Below are 20,049 nucleotides of genomic sequence, written 5' to 3' on the forward strand. Positions count from 1 at the left end.
GATTGGGAACTATGAGAGGTCCTCCTTGTCCGTATAGGACACGGGCCCAGCTTGGTACCACACAGACAGGGTGGAGAGGGGGCTCTCTCTCCAGGCTGGAGGGGGTATAGCTGCCAGGGGAGGAGCTAACAGCTTTTATTAGTGTCAACGCCTCCTAGAGGACATAGCTATACCCACAGTTTCTGTGTCCCCCAATGAATATGGGCGAGAAAAAGAGTTCAACTATGTTGTCAAGCTACATCTGTCTATGGTCATATAACATTAAGGAGATTTAATGTCTGTTATGTGACACTTACTAAGGGTGATATGGTATCACAAGTATTACTAGGAAAATATCAAGAGTGAAAAAGGAAAAATAATAAAAGTATAGCAAAATATGACAAAAAGACAACAGAAACGAGAAAATCTACTATGGTCTAATCAGAATAACTTGTAATTATTCATTGAAATCTCTGCTCTTTTTATGCTTAGAAACCTGATCATTTATCATAGCCATCTGTGTATGCAAAGTCCTATCAGGAGGGCTATGAATTAGGAGGACCCCCAACTGGACTCCAAAGCACAGAAAGAAAAGGCATTTCAAATTATAAATTTATAAGTTATATTGAATCTGTTCCCATAAAACTATATCAATCTACTCAGCTAACTCTGCTCTACAGCATGATGTTAGCAGACTGACTGACATTTTCAAGGTCTGCGAATAATATTTTTTTTTAGCAAGCGCCTGCAGCCTGCCTCTCTAAACAGAAGATTCACACCTGTTCCCCGTTTCTCTGGTCCTCCACGCTGACGCCGCTGTGTCTTTGTTCTGGTCGCCGCAGTGTTGACATCCAATGCAGCATGGGCATGGTCACATGCTCCGCTGCAGCCAATGACTGACTTCAGCAGTGACATGCAGCTTGTGGCCACGTCCCTGCAGAAGCCAGTCAATGGCTGCAGCAGAGCATCTGACTAGACTCATGCTGTGCCAGATGTCAACACTGCAGGGACCGGAACACGGACACTGCGTTGGCAGGGAAGCAGGACCGGAGCGGCGGGGTGCAGGTAAGTATGAATCTTCTGTTTAGAGAGACAGATCATCTGCTGCCTGATCATCAGTGGAGATGAGGGCTGCATTTACATGCAGCAATCACCTCCATTGTATGGGTACACGTGATCGATACAGTGATTGTTTGTCCCCATAGAAAGTCATTGTTCTTTAGACCGGCTGATCTGCTGCACAGAAACAATGATTTCAGGTGACGGCAGAACAACAGAATCACCTGATGAAGGAGCGTTTATTCATTCATCAGGTAATTACTGGCACCCTTTAAGCTGCATTTACACAAGCCAATTATTGGGTAGATTATAGGGAACGACCGTTCCTACGAAGGCTCGTTCCTGGCAATCTGCCTGTGTAAATGCGCTGCTGATCACCTGATTTACAAGCAAAACGCTCGTTCGTAGGGTGATCCTGTCGTTCGTGCAGGCACGCCAATCATCGTTTCTGGGCAGCACATCTAAACAGCAATCTGCCGCCCAGAAACAATGACTCCGTATGAGGACGAGAGATCGCAACAGCCATGCTCATCTTCATATGGTGATGGAAATCACTGCATTTAAATACAGAGGTCTCCTTCACTGAGCGAGCATCCTACTGTCGGGAAGGAACGCTTCATTCCCGACAAATTGGCCACTCCATCGGCCCGTCTAAACCCGTAGAAAAAGCGTTTCTACAAATGCTCATTCCACATAATTGGCCTGATTATCGGAAGGTGTAAAAAGACCTTAAAGGCTATGTACACCTTTGTGAGCATTCTTTTTATTATTGTATTTGACTCATTTTGGGCTAAAAATTATTTTTTCAATTTATCTGAGAAACAAGGGTTAGAAAACCGGCCTGTCTGCAAGCTGTGACTTTCTTTTCTTTGAATCCCATCATATAATGCTCGTATCTCATAGCTCCTCACCTCATGGTCATTATAGCTCAGCTGTTATCAAGCTGATAAAAATATGGCTTACGGTAATTAATTGTTTATGAGCTTCAGGAGATCAGAGATAAGAACTCTACATGAGCTGCCAGCTGATGGGATTCACAGAACACAAAGTCACAGCTTATAAACAGATTGATTTTTTTAACCCTTATATCTCAGAAACGGCTGAACATTTTTAATAAAGAACAATTGAAAAAAAAGATTTTAGGACAAAATGAGTAGAATGCAATCCTAAAAAACATGGGCACGAAGTTGTGCATAACCTTTAAAGCTAAACTTTTACCAGTTTCATAAAAACTTCAAGCTTCAGTTCGTGTTTATTAGATATGAAGAGTTCAGCGATGAGGGATATACAGAGCAGTTCTCTGACGGTGTCACTGTAAAACAGTAAGGCTGCTAGCCTGGCCATACACTTAAACTGAAAGCTGTGTCAATTTTAATAAAGAACGACTGAAAAAAAATTATTTTAGACAAAAATGATTAAAATGTAATACAGAAAGACAAGGCATTTCAAATGATAAAGTTATACTGAATCTGTATCCAAAAGCATGCACAGCCTTCAAACACTGGTTTTAATTTCATTTAGCTGGGGAGGTGGGGGTGACGTCTTATTTTCTTAAAGTATTTCATTTATTTCTCCAGAATGCGACTGAAATGGTCCCAAGAGCTGTTTAGTACAGCACGCAAAAACAGAATGTTTTCGTGTTTGCCATTTTCACCAGATGCCTAAATTCATCGCAGAAGACTGATTTCAGAAAAGTGTGATTGCCAGATTGAGGTCAGACTATAAAGAATATTACTGTGACACCGCAGGAGGTGATACAGTGTCAAGGATCGTAGTCTGCCTCATGTCCGAGATAGACCCCGAATGGCTAAATTAACCAATCAGAAGGCATATTTCCTTTATTCACAGCTTTTTCTCTGGGCTTAATAAGCTCTGGCTTTTCACACGTCCTTGGTTCATCTGTGAAGAATCCGTGTTTGGTCCATTTGTTGCCCTCTGTGTCTTATCCGTATGAAAAATGGTTGCCACAGCATCTCCAAGCAACAATTCGTTAGTACCACGAACCAAACACAGATGACATCCGTGTTGTGTTCGTGGTTTTCACAAACTCATGGACTTTAATGTGCGCAAGGGAACTGTAATCACAGCCAAACATAGGGCACCACATTACAGACAATCATGAGTTAGGGAGAGCTGCATGTCCAAAGGAGTAGGTTTCCTTTGCTGTTCGGATTGTTTTAGAGGATGAAATAAAGATTGAGTTAAACTGGAAATTGGATCCTGGAATATACCCCTTTCTTACATTAAAGGGGTTATCCAACACCTATAATGCCCCCCAAAATACCCAGGCACCTCATACAGGTCATACTTACCCCGCGTCGCTCCTGATGCCCTGGCTGCCACTGCATCTCCTAGTCATGTGAATCAAAACTTCCGGCGACGGGGTGAAGTTGTGTCAGCCAATAGCAGACCGCGACAGCCTACCTAGCATCGTGGGTGACACTAGGGCAGCTCGTTCCCGTCGCGGCCCCGTATGTTTTGATACGCGCAATGGCTGTGTGGGCATCAGGGGCGATGTGGGTACAGGGGAGAGGGTAAGTATAACCTGTATGAGGTGCCCGGGCATTTTAGGGGATAGATAACCCCTTTAAAGTCAATGGATACGTGATGGTTCGTGGAGACCATGGAGAGCACATGTGCACAATTCATTAACGTGTGAAAGAGGCCTTACACTCAAGGGTTACACGAGAGACTCAGATATTGATACGGAATAGTTTATAGAAGAAAGCGACGCCAGACACACAAAGGAGGACTACTGCATGGACACAGCATCCAGCTGATGAGGAATTTCACCCAGCCCTTTCAGGACGGAGGATTTTTTTTTTCTGTAACAAATTAAAAAAGAAAAATAAACTTTCAAAGGACCCTTTTTTCTATTTGAGCTCTCGGAAATATTACAACTAAAATAAAACAAAGTCAGGGAAAAAGTTGCTGAACTTTAAACATTTTTTAAGTATCATCAAATGGAGAAGCAAAACAAGGCAGGGCAAATAAATATTTTACTCTGAAGAGAAGCAGAACTAGATCCAGCAACACATCTGCCATAACAAGCTGCAGGAAGGGACCGTGAAACTTTAAACCTAGAACTGTCAGGAACTCTCCGCTGCCAGGGCCCTGCCGAGCACAGTGGGGCTTTTCAAAGCAAGCTGAGCGGGGGTTGAACTGGTCCATACAATGTACTCTGTCATGCCCATAGGTTAACGTTCATACCTATAGGCCCCAGTGTGAATTACCACTGGGTGCTTTGTCTTAAGGAGTCTGAATGTGCAAAGCATAATAAAACACAAGCTGGACGGTTTCCAAATGATGATCCTTATTAGGGCCAGAATAATAATTTAAAGGGGCTCTGTCACCACCAATGAACAATGTCTCCTTATCCAAAATATCTTAGGTACACATATCATCTCTGTCAGTCTTGTAAAAAATGGAACGACCATATAGTAATCCTGGTAATAATTGAGGGCTAGCTCAGCTGAATGTATTGATATCTTTAACTTGGCCATTTGTTGCTTCATTCTAGGGAAAAAGCAGTTTGTAATCCATATGCAAATGATCAGTTAAGAGCACTGAAGGAGGGATCAAGCACCTCTGTGCACCTTGGCTCCTCCTGTTTCCTCTGCTAGCCCCTCCCTCTCCTTCTTGATTGGCAGGGCCAGTTGAGATGACTATGTAGGAAACTGTTCCTGTCAAGCAAGAAGGAAATTGAGGAGCTGGCAAAGGAAGCCAGAGGAGCGAGGCGCACAGTGTGGCTTTGGCCCGCCCTCAGTGCACATAACTGCTCGTTTGCATATGGATTAAAAGTACTTTTTCTCCAGAATAGAGCAATAGATCACTAAATGCAGGGCATCCTTACATTCAGGTGAGCTAGCCTGGTTTTACAGTGAATTTCCTTGTGGCAGGCTCCCTTTAAGCTCCAGGTTATGGCAACAAATTTTGCTATGCAATTCAAAGAATTGATTCATGATAGCATATATACTACCACAGCAAATATTTTCATTAAAAGCAAAATGTAGACTTGGATGGACCTAAGTCAGAATATCAAACATGATCTACAGCACCAAACACAAGATTAAAATGTACTTAAAAGGCTAAAAACCACTGAGGCAGTGCATTCTGTCTGCTGTGGTCAGCGTCTTGTTTCACTAGAGGTGCATTTGACAAGTAGTCCTGAAGAATCTCTGAAAAGGAAATGGTTTTAAGAACAGATGCATTGACTCGTTTGTACCTTCCACCACTAGAGCAATTTGCTTACCAAACAGGATTGTGTGGAGGCACAGATCTGGAGAAAGGTACAAAACAATTCTGCTGCATTGAAAGTTCCTAAGAGCAGAGTATCCTCCACAATTCTTAAATGGAAGAATTTTGGAACAACCAGGTCTTTTCCTAGAGCTGTCCGACCCACCAAACTTAGTAATTGGGGAAGAAGGGCCTTGGTAAGACAGGTAATCAAGAACCCATTGGTCACTCTGGCTGAGCTCCAAAGATAATGTGTGCAGATGGGAGAAACATCCAGAAGGTCAAGCATCACTGCAGCACTCCACCAATCTGGGTTTTATGGCAGTGGCTAGAAAGAAGCCTCTCCTCTGTAAAAGACACATGAGCATTTGACAGAAATGCAAAATGGAGAGAGACAAGATTCTCTGGTCTGATGAAACCAAGATTGAACTTTTTGGCTTCAATTCTAAGTGACATGATTAGAGGAAACCAGGCACTGCCCAATACCATCCTTACAGTGAAGCATGGTGGTGGCAGCATCATGCTGTGGGGTTTTTTCAGTGGCTGGGACAGGATGACTGGTCAGGTGAGGGGAGGCAGAATGGAGCAAAGTACAAAGATATTCTTAAAAAAACCTTGATCCAGAGTGCTCTGCACCTCAAACTAGGCTGAAGGTTCACCTTCCAGCTCCTTTGAATCCAGAGGAAAAAAAGCAGGCTGGTTTGAGAGCTGCATTTATACAAGCAAGCAAATAACGCGAGTTTGTGAGCATTCGCGTGTTTGAGTTCAAGTGTGTGTTTGTATTAAGTGTGTGACTTTAGAGGACGTGAGGGAGTATCTGTGAGAGCTAAATTATTTGTGTGCATTGCTAAGTGGCTGTGCCTGACTTTATTGTACACTGTGACTTGCTTTTGCTGCCAGGTTTATTGCATAGCAGCTGAGAGTATACTGTGATTACATTTTTTTTTCTCTCTTCCTTCTCCAGGGTGTTGACCAGGTGAGTAATTAAGGTGAGGCTGTCTAATTAGGAGAAGGTAAATAGCCAGTCTTAAGGGCAGCTCAGTCCTTTGAATCCAGAGGGGGAAAAAGCAGGCTGGTTTAAGAGCTACATTTATACAAGCAAGCAAATAACGTGAGTTTGTGAACGTTCGCTTGTTTGAGTTCATGTGCGTGTTTGTATTAAGTGTGTGACTTTAGATTACGTGCCTTGCGATTCAGGGACTTTAGGAGGGGACTACAGTAAGTTAGATTCTTATCACAGCACTGTATTGTATTTTTCTCTTTTCTTGCGTAATCCGCATTTAGTATGTGTTCCATTATTGACAGCGCAGTGGAGTGCACATCTTGTCTAATGTATGCAGTCCTGGAACAGCCGTTTGAGGGTGCATATCTTTGTTCAAAATGTGAGCAAATTGCCCGTTTGGAATCGCACATCGAGTATCTAAATGGGCCAATTTCAACACTGAGAAGCGTTGACAATTTGGAAAAGAGTTTGCTGCTCACTGAGCAGGCACTCTATGGGGTAGATGTGGGGGAGGGTGGTAGCGAGGAGGCTCAGGAAAGTGAGGTAGCTAGCTGACTAGCCCTGATCTAACACACCCCAACAAGTTTGCAAGGTTGGCAGATGAGGGGGATTTCAGTTCAGGGAGAAGACTGCTGCAGCCAGACACTTCCTCTGCCAGTCAGGGGAATGTCAGCTCCAGTAAGCAGGGAACCAGGAGAGCAGGGTAGGCCAGACAGGTGCTGGTAGTGGGAGGCTCAATTATTAGGAGTACAGATAGGGCAATCTGTCAAAGACCGGGAACGTCGAACGGCACTAGAGTTCGACACATCGCGGATCATGTTGACAGATTACTGGGAGGGGCTGGAGAAGATCCAGCAATCATGGTCCATATCGGAACCAATGACAAAGTTAGAGGTAGATGGAGCGTCCTTAAAAATTATTTTAGGGATTTAGGGCAAGGGCAGCGGGAGATTAGGGAGGTTAACAAGTGGCTCAAGAACTGGTGTAGGAAGGAGAGGTTTGGGTTCCTGGAGAACTGGGCCGACCTCTCTGTTGGCTAAAGGCTCTATTGTAGGCATGGGAAGCACCTCAATGGGGACGGGGCAGCTGTGTTGGGGGAGAAGATGGCTAGAAGGTTGGAGGAGTGTTTAAACTAGGGACTGGGGGGGCGGGGGTTAATTACAATATAGGATGGGAAGATAGTGCAGATAGAGACCGGGGGCAAGGTAATGGGACTGGGGGAGGAATATATGGAGCGACTAGAACAGTTCAGAAGGAAAGGTGTAGGGTACAAAATATATATAAACCTCTTAAATGTATGTATACTAATACCAGAAGCCTGACTAATAAAACTGGGAAACTGGAATTAGTGATGTGTGAGGAGAACTATGACATAGTGGGAGTCACTGTGGGTAGAAATACATGGAGGCAAAAACAATAATAAATTACTAATAGGAGTTTATTATAAACCACCTAATATACCAGAGTCCACAGAGAATCTACTTCTAAACGAAATAGACGAGGCGGCAAATCATAATGAGGTGGTTATTATGGGGGACTTCAACTACTCAGATATACAGTCGTGGCCAAAAGTTTTGAGAATTACATAAATATTGGAAATTGGAAAAGTTGCTGCTTAAGTTTTTATAATAGCAATTTGCATATACTCCAGAATGTTATGAAGAGTGATCAGATGAATTGCATAGTCCTTCTTTGCCATGAAAGTTAACTTAATCCCAAAAACAACTTTCCACTACACTTCATTGCTGTCATGAAAGGACCTGCTGAGATCATTTCAGTAATCGTCTTGTTAACTCAGGTGAGAATGTTGACGAGCACAAGGATGGAGATCATTATGTCAGGCTGATTGGGTTAAAATGGCAGACTTGACATGTTAAAAGGAGGGTGATGCTTGAAATCATTGTTCTTCCATTGTTAAACCATGGTGACCTGCAAAGAAACGCGTGCAGCCATCATTGCGTTGCATAAAAATGGCTTCACAGGCAAGGATATTGTGGCTACTAAGATTGCACCTCAATCAACAATTTATAGGATCATCAAGAACTTCAAGGAAAGAGGTTCAATTCTTGTTAAGAAGGCTTCAGGGCGTCCAAGAAAGTCCAGCAAGCGCCAGGATCGTCTCCTAAAGAGGATTCAACTGCGGGATCGGAGTGCCACCAGTGCAGAGCTTGCTCAGGAATGGCAGCCGGCAGGTATGAGCGCATCTGCACGCACAGTGAGGCGAAGACTTTTGGAAGATGGCCTGGTGTCAAGAAGGGCAGCAAAGAAGCCACTTCTCTCCAAAAAAAACATCAGGGACAGATTGATCTTCTGCAGAAAGTATGGTGAATGGACTGCTGAGGACTGGGGCAAAGTCATATTCTCCAATGAAGCCTCTTTCCGATTGTTTGGGGCATCTGGAAAAAGGCTTGTCCGGAGAAGAAAAGGTGAGCGCTACCATCAGTCCTGTGTCATGCCAACAGTAAAGCATCCTGAGACCATTCATGTGTGGGGTTGCTTCTCATCCAAGGGAGTGGGCTCACTCACAATTTTGCCGCAAAACACAGCCATGAATAAAGAATGGTACCAAAACACCCTCCAACAGCAACTTCTTCCAACAATCCAACAAGTTTGGTGAAGAACAATGCATTTTCCAGCACGATGGAGCACCGTGCCATAAGGCAAAAGTGATAACTAAGTGGCTCGGGGACCAAAACGTTGACATTTTAGGTCCATGGCCTGGAAATTCCCCCGATCTTAATCCCATTGAGAAATTGTGGGACAAACAAAAACCCACTAATTCTGACAAACTCCAAGAAGTGCTTATGAAAGAATGGGTTGCTATCATTCAGGAATTGGCCCAGAAGTTGATTGAGAGCATGCCCAGTCGAATTGCAGAGGTCCTGAAAAAGAAGGGCCAACACTGCAAATACTGACTCTTTGCATAAATGTCATGTAATTGTCGATAAAAGCCTTTGAAACGTATGAAGTGCGTGTAATTATATTTCACTACATCACAGAAACAACTGAAACAAAGATCTAAAAGTAGTTTAGCAGCAAACTTTGTGAAAACTAATATTTTTGTCATTCTCAAAACTTTTGGACACGACTGTAGACTGGGAAACTGAAACCTGTACATCTCATAAAGGAAACAGGTTCTTGGCAATAACCAAAGACAATTACCTTTGCCAACTAGTTCAGGACTCGACTAGAGGGACGGCCATACTGGACTTAGTATTAACCAATAGACCTGACAGAACAACAGACGTGCAGGTTGGGGGACACCTGGGAAATAGTAACCATAAAGTACCATATATGCCGGCGTATAAGACGACTAGGCGTATAAGACGACCCCCAACTTTTCCATTTAAAATATAGGGTTTGGGCTATACTCGCCGTGTAAGACTACCCCTCAATGCCCAGCCATCCCTGTCTTCAAGACTATCTTCTCCAGTCCAGGGAACTGACTGGGATCGGTGGATGGCACTGTTATGAGGAGGGGGATCTGTGGATGACACTGTTATAGGGAGGGGGATCTGTGGATGACACTGCTATGGGGGGATATATGGATGGCACTATATAGCATCTTATGCTATATGTGTCATCCACAGATCCACCCCATGACAGTGTCATCCACAGATCCCCCTCCCTATAACTGTCATCCACAGATTCCCCCTCCCCATAACAGTGCCATTCACAGATCTCCCCCCCTAAACAGTGCCATCCACAAATCCCCCCCTATAACAGTGCCATCCACAAATCCCCCCCCCCTATAACAGTGCCATCCACAAATCCCCCCCCCTATAACAGTGCCATCCACAAATCCCCCCCTATAACAGTGCCATCCACAGATCTCCCCCCTATAACAGTGCCATCCAAAGATCCCCCTCCCCATGACAGTGCCATCCACAGATCCCCCTCCCCATGACAGTGCCATCCACAGATCCCCCTCCCATAACAGTGCTATCCACAGATCCCCCTCCCCGACACTCAGAGGAGTATAAATTTATTAACTGTAATCTGTAACTTTAACTTTAATCAGCGCTGATCTCTTTTCTAGGGTACCTTACTCTTAGCTTCGGTAACGGGCAGTGCGGGCGGCGCTCACTCTCTGACGTCACGTGCCTGCTCATTCCACTAGGCGGCGCACGCGCGTGACGTCAGTGAGTGAGCTCCGCCCGCACTGCCTGTTACCGGAGCTGAGAGTAAGGTACCCTAGTAAAGAGATGAGCGCTGATTTAAAGTTAAAGTTACGGATTACAGTTAATAAATGTATACTCCTCTGAGTGGCGGGGCCCTGTATATTCTAACCCCTAGGCAAGCGTCCCCGTCACCATGGGAACGCCTGGGGGTTAGAATATACCATCGGATCTGAGTATACCCGGCGGCGTATAAGACGACCCCCGACTTTTGAAAATAATTTCTAGTGTTAGAAAGTCGTCTTATACGACGGCATATACGGTAATAACCTTCCAATTGTCATTCAAAAGAGTGTTTCTTCAGGGAGGAACAAAAATACCAAACTTCAAAAAAGCTACATTTAGCCAACTAAGAGAGGCCATAGGCCTAACTAACTGGGACAAAGTTCTCAAAAATAAAAATACAGCCACAAAATGGGATATTTTTAAAAGCATCCTACAATCTAATTGTGAGAGGTACATACCTTATGGGAATAAAAGGTTAAGGAACAAGAAAAACCAATGAGGATAAATAGAACTGTAAAGAAAGCAATAAATGACAAAAAGAAAAGCATTTAAATCACTAAAACAGGAGAGTAGCGAGGAAGCACTGAAAAACTATAAGGAAAAAAATAGAATATGTAAAAAAACTAGTAAAAGCAGCCAAACTAGAGACCGAGAGATTAATTGCCAAAGAGAGCAAAACTAACCCCAAAATGTTTTTCAATTAAAAATTAAACTAGACAAATCGCCAGGAGCAGATGGCATACACCCCCGTATCCTAAGAGAATTAAGTAATGTCATAGCCAGACCCTTATTTCTGATATTTAAGGACTCTATACTGACGGGGAGTGTTCCACGGGATTGGTGTATAGCAAATGTGGTGCCAATATTCTAAAAAGGGTCCAAAAACAGAGCCTGGAAACTATAGGCCGGTAAGTTTAACATCTGTCGTGGCCAAATTAGTTTGAAGGTTTTCTAAGTGATGCTATCTTGGAGTACCTAAAGGAAAATAAGCAAACAACACCATATCAGCATGGCTTCACGAAGGATCAGTCATGTCAAACTAATTTAATCAGTTTCTATGAGGAGATAAGTTCTAAACTTGACAGCGGCGAATCAATGGATGTTGTATATCTGGACTTCTCCAAAGCATTTGACACTGTACCACATAAAAGGTTAGTATATAAAATGAGAATGCTTGGACTGGAAGAAAATGTCTGTATATGGGTAAGTTACTGGCTCAGTGATAGAAAACAGAGGGTGGTTATTAACGCACTCAGATTGGGTCACTGTCACTAGTGGGGTACCACAGGGGTCAGTATTGGGCCCTATTCTCTTCAATATATTTATTAATGATCTTGTAGAAGGCTTGCACAGTAAAAAAAAAAATTTTTGCAGATGACACTAAACTGTGTAAAGAAATTGACACGGAGGTGGACAGTATACTTCTACAGATGGATCTGGATAGATTGGAGGCTTGGGCAGATAAGTGGCAGATGAGGTTTAACACTGACAAATGTAAAGTTATGCACAAGGGAAGGAATAATGGAAGTCACCAGTACATACTAAATGGTAAAACACTGGGTAACACTGACATGGAAAAGGACCTAGGAATTTTTGTGTACAGCAAACTAAGCTGTCGAAACCAGTGTCAGGCAGCTGCTGCCAAGGCCAATAAGATAATGGGTTGCATTAAAAGGGGCATAGATGCCAGTGATGAGAACATAGTCCTGCCACTTTACAAATCACTAGTCAGACCTGTGAACAAGGCAGACATAGCAGAGCTGGAGAGGGTTCAGAGGAGGGCAACTAAAGTAATAACTGGAATGGGGAGACTACAGTACCCTGAAAGATTATCAAAATTAGGGTTATTCACTTTAGAAAAAAGACGACTCAGGGGAGATCTAATAACTATGTATAAATATATCAGGGGTCAGTACAGAGATCTCTCCCATCATCTATTTATCCCCAGGACTGTGACTGTGACTAGGGGACATCCTCTGCGTCTGGAGGAAAGAAGGTTTGTACACAAACATAGAAAAGGATTCTTTACGGTAAGAGCAGTGAGACTATGGAACTCTCTGCCTGAGGAGGTGGTGATGGAGAGTTCACTAAAAGAGTTCAAGAGGGGCCTGGATGTATTTCTGGAGTGTAATAATATTACAGGCTATAGCTACTAGAGAGGGGTCGTTGATCCAGGGAGTTATTCTGATTGCCTGATTCGAGACGGGAAGGAATTTTTTTTCCCTTAAGTGGGGAAAATTGGCTTCTACCTCACAGGGCTTTTTTTGCCTTCCTCTGGATCAACTGGCAGGATAACAGGCCGAACTGGATGGACAGATGTCTTTTTTCGACCTTATAAACTATGTTACTATGTTACAATGAGCCTGAGCACACCAGGATAACACAGGAGCAGCTTAGGGACAACTCTGTGATTGTCCTTGAGTGGCCCAGCCAGAGCCCTGACTTAAACCTAATCGATCATCTCTGGAGAGACCTGAAAATGGCTGCCCACCAACAGTCCTCATCAAACCTGGCAGAGCTTGAGAGGATCTCAGAGAAGAGAACCTCCTGGCATCATACCCAAGAAGACTGGAAGCTGTAATAACTGCCAAAGGTGATTTAACTAAGTACCAAGTAAGGGGTCTGAATACATATGTCAATGCAAGGTTTTGGTTTTCCATTTTCAATAAATGAACAAAGATTTCTACCATTCTGTTTTTTGTTTCTCATTATGAGATATTGGGTGAAGAATGATGGGGGGGGGGGATCTAACTTTTTTTTTTATCTTAGCACAAGGCTGCAACATAAAATCATGGAAAAAAGAAAGGGTCTGAAGTCTTTCCAAATGCACTGTAACTAAGCATCAGAAGAATGAAAACAAATGGTTATAGATATTTCATGACTTTGTGGCAGGGCTAATGAACCAAGATCAAGCATTATTTGTCATCTGCCAACAGAACCAACCTGTCATGGAGTTCTCGGAAGTGCACAGCTGCTCTCGGAGCTTCTCAATGTCATCAGGATGGGTCTGCTCATACAAAGTACTGCCAAACCATTCTGACTGGGGCTGGTTCAGAACCGGAGTGACAGAGTCAGAAACGAAGATCACTCGTCCAGTTTCTGCTGCCACGACAAACAGAAATCCATCTGCAGCTTCCAGTATAAGATGCTTCAGTTCCTGGCCGGGGGAGAAATAAGGACAGTAAGGAGCCATACTGGTTGTCATCAATAGTTCAACCAACCATTAATATTCAAGACTGTTTCATGAACAGTTTTTAAAAAAAATGGATCAACATCTTTCTCTACAATCATTACATAATGCTCTGTTCACACTACGGTCATGGGCATTTGGTGGTGAGAACTATCTTTACTGTGGACAATTTAGATTCTGATAAAACTTACAACTACCTGTATATATGAAGTAACTGCACACACTGATTTGCTCATAGACTTCCATTACCACAGTTTGTCTACTGATGCTCAGGAGATCATTTAACAGGACCCAAGCTGTTGTAGGATAGGCTGTGTCTGCTGTAAATGGTGCCCTCTGCAGGGCCACAGGTGAAACCGACTGCCCCCAATTTCTACTACTGGTCACCCTTGTTTATAATAGGAGTGATTGCGATACATGCAGGACGCTCATCCGTAGTATACATTCATCTTTTGCTCACTGACAATTTCCCTGTCCATGTGTACACATTTAGGTTTGCTGACTCTTACACATTACAGTTTTCTGCTGACCTAAGGCTATACCACCAGTTTAGTCACTGGCGCATAATACTGGACGCAACCTTAAGAATAAATGCAGTTACACTATTTAGCTAGTTGATTATTTGGCAGAATGGAAATCCACAAAAGTGGAATCTATGATGAGGCCTTGGTGTAACTGTCAACAGTTGGCCAACTGTTTCTCTTACTGGAAAAATAGCTTTCGTGCAAATGTTCATCATTTACTTCAATTGGTGCAAGAAACCTATGCAGACTGTTCCATTATCTGCTTTTAGATGCATGACTTACCTGTAGCTGGCGTTGGTCAATTAAAATTGTAGTGTAGCCTGAAGTCGGCCATACACATAACATAATCATCGGCCAGAATGCCGCAGATCAATGGTCCACCAGATTGCACCCTCATCGTTCAGCTGTTTCGGGCAGCGGTCGGTGCTGGAAGGCTCCATCCACTATGTAGTTTCTGGTGTCGATGTACTGCATCTCACCTCCCATTCTCCCCGAGGACGGGCACTACACCGTGGATGGAACCTTCTGCTCCCGGTTCTGTCCAGTATATAGTTCCTGGCACCAGCACCTGATTGGTGGTGGTGCTGGATGTCCACAATCTGATACTGATGACCTATCCTGAGGACAGGCCATCAACATCTATGTACCAGAAAAGAATAACTTCAAAAGAAAGTGAAATAACAGATGGACAAATGACTGGCCGCTTTTGCTTGATCATGTTATACATTTACTTTTTCAGGCACATGGACCATCATGGACAAAAGTCAAGTAGATGAGGCAATAATCGACTTGTCTATGGCTGGCTAAGAGACATGCTCCATACTTTGCTGGGTCATGTCTAGTCATAAAAACCTAGTAGTGAGATGTGGAACTAAATTAAATAGATATGGAACTAAAACCAAACAATCAGAGACAAATCTCAAAAAAATGGCTGCTAAATCTAAGTAGAATAAGTTTAAATGAAAGATAGTAATTGGCTTTTACTTACTGGAAACCTGGAAAGGGGAACATACGGGAGAGCAGTTAATACAACAGCGGTACATTGTACAATATCACAGTGCTTCCACAATTTCTACATTCTGACATATGTCCTACGTTCAGCTGCTACGTCTTCACGACTCACTTACTCAACACATTACAAGGGATGACTAATGAGAATGGCATATATCTCTGCACCTGTTCTGTTAAGAAGGAGGGTTTATAAGCTCCGTCCGTAGATTTATTTCCTGTCCCTCTCATGGATTTCATGTGGGATACAGCCATGCGCAGGATGGTGAGCTTGTCAGGTTTGCGTGCGAGGGCACTGCAGGTGGGAACCATGTCGGACAGCTCTGTGATGTACTGTGTCATCTTATTCCTCCGACGTCTTTCAATTTCACTGTGATTCTCTCTGGAAGCAGAATCAGAGCAGGAGAAAAAAACGGAAGAGTATAAGAATCAGCACCAAGCAGAGCCGTCCAGGGACACGGTCCCCGCAACCCAACGAACACACACAGTGTGAGGGGCTGGAGAGGAGGTGAGTGCACAAGAGCCCATCAGTGTCTGTTCAGCTTCCACACTTTCCCACTGGCAGCAGGTCTTGGTAATGACTTGGATCTCCTTTGATTGGTAATACTATATTCCAACATCTGATTATTTTATTCATGTCAGGCCTTCTTCCATTAAGTGCCTTGCTGCTGGATTTGATGCACTGCCCGTCACTATACCATTTTGTGTAAATCAAACTTAAAGGCGTTTTCTGGTTTTAAGTCAATGAAGCAGATTCATCATATAACAAAGAGCCATGCAAAAAAATATAATTTTTACATCAATTCTTCACAACAAAATCGTTGCTTGCTGTCAGTGAACGGGTTCAGTCTTGCTTATATTCAGAAGCTGAAAACGAGTCTTAAAATCCTACTTCTGCATTGGATGTATGTATATATATCGTATTTTTGGACCATAAGACGCACTTTTTTAGCAAGACATTTTTTTGCTTAAAAGTGCCTGTGTCCCATGTCATCAGTAGGGCTCCTCAGCACTATTTCACCGCTTGAAGGCTTGCTATGGCTGAAGTGCACCAGAGTTGCCTTTCAGCAAAGAGCGCTCACTGTCTGCAGAGCTCGGGCAGCAGGTTGAGGGGGTGGGCTACTTTAACCCCTCCTATCTCTGAGATATGGTTCTGGTCTTATTTGAAAGCCGACAGTCTAAGGGTTAAAACAAGATCAGAATCGGGAGATATAGCTGTTAGAAATCAGGTCAGGAATGATAGTTGAAAGTGAAAACAGGTTTATATTACTTATACTATCCACTCATGACATGTTATTACATTGTGCTTTCTCGACGGAGCTCATTCACCACTGACCTGTGACTCAGGGAGCAAAGTGCGACTCTGTGTGCATATTTTTATAACTGTTGTGTAATGCCTGGTGAAGGGACCCTCCACTTCATTAAACTACCAGGGAAGATTGAATAAGTAAATAAATATTTTTTGTAATTGTCTGTTGTCTAAACCTTGAGTGCGTCTTATAGTCTGAAAAATACATAGCATGTGTCTATCTATCTCAACAAATTGGAAACTGGGCACTTGGGTGAGAAGCATGTTTTCCAAACAATTTTTGGCCTGTGAATGTAAGCAAGGATTTTTCCATTCCCTTACAGCAAGCAGATGTCTTAAAATAAAAGTGAGGAACTGATACACAAATCTTAAAATTTGCATTGCATCTCGCCTTACAATGAATGAGCTTACCTTATATACGTAACACAAGAAAACCCCTTTTAAGTCCTCATGCTGAGAATATTTTCTCTAAATTCTTATCGTTCTTTTTCCAGGAGGCTTGCAAATAAGTATCATGGAGGGAACTATGGGCCTTGGCAGAAAGCAGCATGGTGTAATCACTACTACATTATGGGGCTGTTCATTGGAATAAAGGCAATGTTTCCAAGATCAAGGAGCCACCAAGACCAAATATAAAAAAATAGAGCTGTAATTCTCATTTCCCATTTCGTGTTACGTTTGGCTTGTCAGCTGAAAAAACACTGACGACTTGTTTAATGTGCACCACTTTCCCGTTCTTTGTGTGCTCAGCACCCTGTATAAATACTAGTGTATAATAGAAAAAGCGGTGTTGCCCATAGCAACCAGTTTGTAAAGAACAAAGAATGGACACAGGTTACTATGGGTAACACCACTCTTATTTGCACTAGTCTTTATACATAACCTCCAGTACTTCTCTGTAGGACCCCCACAAAATAATACAACTCACCAGTTAAACAGAATACAAATAACGAGGAGAAATGAAAAAAGAACATTGATTTAATAAAAACTGTAAAACTGAACACAACATTCAATGACAGAACCATGGAATCCATATATTACTGGTACAGATATTAGTGAGCATCACCTGGAAGTGAAAAGTCACCAGCTAATATATATATACTGTATATATTAGAAGCTCTTAGTGCACATTTTTGATCAAAAGTGTGTCGGGCCCATCTACCAGCAACTAGATGACTTCTAACAGACGAGACCTACACTTCTATACATGTCTGCTAGAAGCCACCTTGCCGCTAGTAGATGGGCCCGATACACTTTTGATCAAAAATGTGTGAAAAGAGCTTTTAATTTTCATATAGTAAGTACAGCAGTAATGCAATTTAGATTTATTCATGTTTTCAATGTTCGCATGTGTCTTTGTGCCGGGAGAAGTAGTTCTTGTTTGCTTTTGCATTGCAGCCATGGTAGCATGCACCTGAACTCCCTTAATACATAGTTTGGAGGTGCTAGTCCAACTCTGTTTTGCATTGTACAGATAGAAGCCCTTGGGTTCTCCTTGAATATCTTACAATTCTGATCAGTCAGAAGTTGTTATTGAAACTGACAACCTTAGTTATCCTTATGGCTCCTATAGAGGTTGTAAGCAATGTTTGCAAGATGTCTGAATGGCTAATCTGTCAACAATACAACACCAGACTCTAGGACATGTGGAAAGCAGGTGACAGCCACCAAAGGAATTTCCTGTTGTCATTTAGAGAAACCCCAGCGTCATAACCAAGGGCCCTATTACATTGTCGGATGTTCCAGCACTGCAAGCGCCGATGGATGTTTGCAGTGGCCTGATTACACACACCAATGCGAAGTGAATGGGGGAGGAATGATTGCTACTGCGGTCCTTCTTCCCTCATCCAGTTCTGTTGATCATTGGCAGTACATCCTTGATTACACAGGGAGATGAGCAGCCAATAATCGGGCACCTGCCATCCGCCGATAAACGGGCATTTGCTCATTTATTGGCTGCTTGATTATACAGGCCAATTATCAGCTTTCTATGAAAGCTTGTTCCCGATAATTGGCCCAAAAATCATGCAGTCTAATAGGGTCCTCAGGGAGAAAAAATGAAAAACTGATATAAGGAAACAACTCAAGAATATACATCTGCTTACCGAGGATATTTTTTTTTTATTTCAGGTGATTAATCCTCTTTAAAGAGAATCCGTTTTCTCTCCTGACATGACTTACCACAAATTATTTCAATCCTCACAAAATAATGATTGTGGAGAAATCAGTGTTGCGCTATTCCTCTGTTATTCCTCCTGTAAAAATATGCAAAAGCTGATAACTGAATGTCAGTGGGGTGGGTCCCTACACAGTTTGATATCTGCTGACAGTCAGACTGTGTGAGGAAACACCTGTAGACTAGTTTTTGTCAGACATTTCCAAAAGGAATAACAAAGGAAAGTCACAACGCAGAGTTCTAAGTAAAGACATTTCCGAATAGTTTTTTCGTAAGGAACACAAGTTTTTGCTGAAACAGACACAAGAGCAGTCAGCTCCTCTTTAATGTGAGGTGATAAAGGACTGTTGTTTAATCTTTTACTTTGAGCTAGGTTTGACAATGACACCGCATAGAACACGTGGAAGGAGGCACGTCTTCATGCTATAACCCATTGTCTTCCAGCATATACATAACATGCATATGGCTCAGCACTGATCCGTGTGTATACAGTGACAGCCTCATTGTGCCTGCATAATGTGCAATATGCTTTCTTTCACTTGTCTGGGTCATGGCGGGGGCGGCGGCATATGTTTCAGTATTCATTTATACATTAAAAAAAATCTGTGCACAAAGAAAAATTAACGTTTCTACATAAACTAACAGACGGTGGCTTTTATTTCAGCATAACCTTGTGGCTCTTTTTGAAGCAGACGTATAAGTAGGAGGCTGAAGGTCTTGGACTAGATGTGACCCATCCTTCAATCTTATAATCCATGACTGAATATCAAGCCGATAGCTTAGAAAATGATGAATGAGATGGACCTGTTGGCCTGCCCTCTTCCTCGACCCTTTTTTTAGGCCTGGCATGAGTGGGGGAAGAAGTCGCAGGTTCTGTCGCAACACGGCATGCAACAGAATCTGTGCCAGATATATGTCACTTTTCTGTTCATAAATGACACCCTATGACTAAGCTTCTCCTTTCAGGTCTCATATTTGCTCATTTCCTACTGTGTAAAGACCTGCAGAACATCGGCACGTTGAAGGCATTCCTGACAGTGTAATGCAGGGCAGGACATGGACTTTCACACTTGTGGCAGAGGATTCCGGCAGGCAGTTGCGTCGCTGGAACTGCCTACCGGATCCGCCAATCCGGACGCAAACTGATGGCATTTATCAGACGGATCCGTTTGACAAATGCACTGAAATACCGGATCCGTCTCTCCGGTGTCATACGGAAAAACGGATCCGGTATTATTTTTATTTGCATTTTTAAAGGTCTGCGCATGCGCAGACCGGAAAGCCGGATCCGTTTTGCCGGAACACTTAATGCCGGATCCGGCACTAATACAAAATTAATGCCGGCATTCCGGCAAGTGATCAGTATTTTTGGCCAGAGAGA

At 43.0% G+C, this 20,049-nt stretch overlaps 1 protein-coding gene across 4 annotated transcripts in view; it reads right to left on the bottom strand.

Annotated features, from left to right (window-relative positions):
- The window catches only part of ARNT2 (aryl hydrocarbon receptor nuclear translocator 2), a 124,696-nt gene that overhangs the window by 78,964 nt on the left and 25,683 nt on the right, over positions 1-20,049 (bottom strand). For all 4 annotated transcript variants that reach the window (XM_040414146.1, XM_040414148.1, XM_040414149.1 and 1 more), the window contains 2 exons: positions 15,352-15,565; positions 13,405-13,618 (listed from right to left, as the gene is read on the bottom strand). In XM_040414146.1, the coding sequence (XP_040270080.1) occupies positions 13,405-13,618; positions 15,352-15,565 (428 nt within the window). The remainder of the gene's footprint in view (positions 1-13,404; positions 13,619-15,351; positions 15,566-20,049) is intronic.

This window comes from Bufo bufo, chromosome 1, assembly GCF_905171765.1.
Source record: "Bufo bufo chromosome 1, aBufBuf1.1, whole genome shotgun sequence".
Taxonomy (NCBI): domain Eukaryota; kingdom Metazoa; phylum Chordata; class Amphibia; order Anura; family Bufonidae; genus Bufo; species Bufo bufo.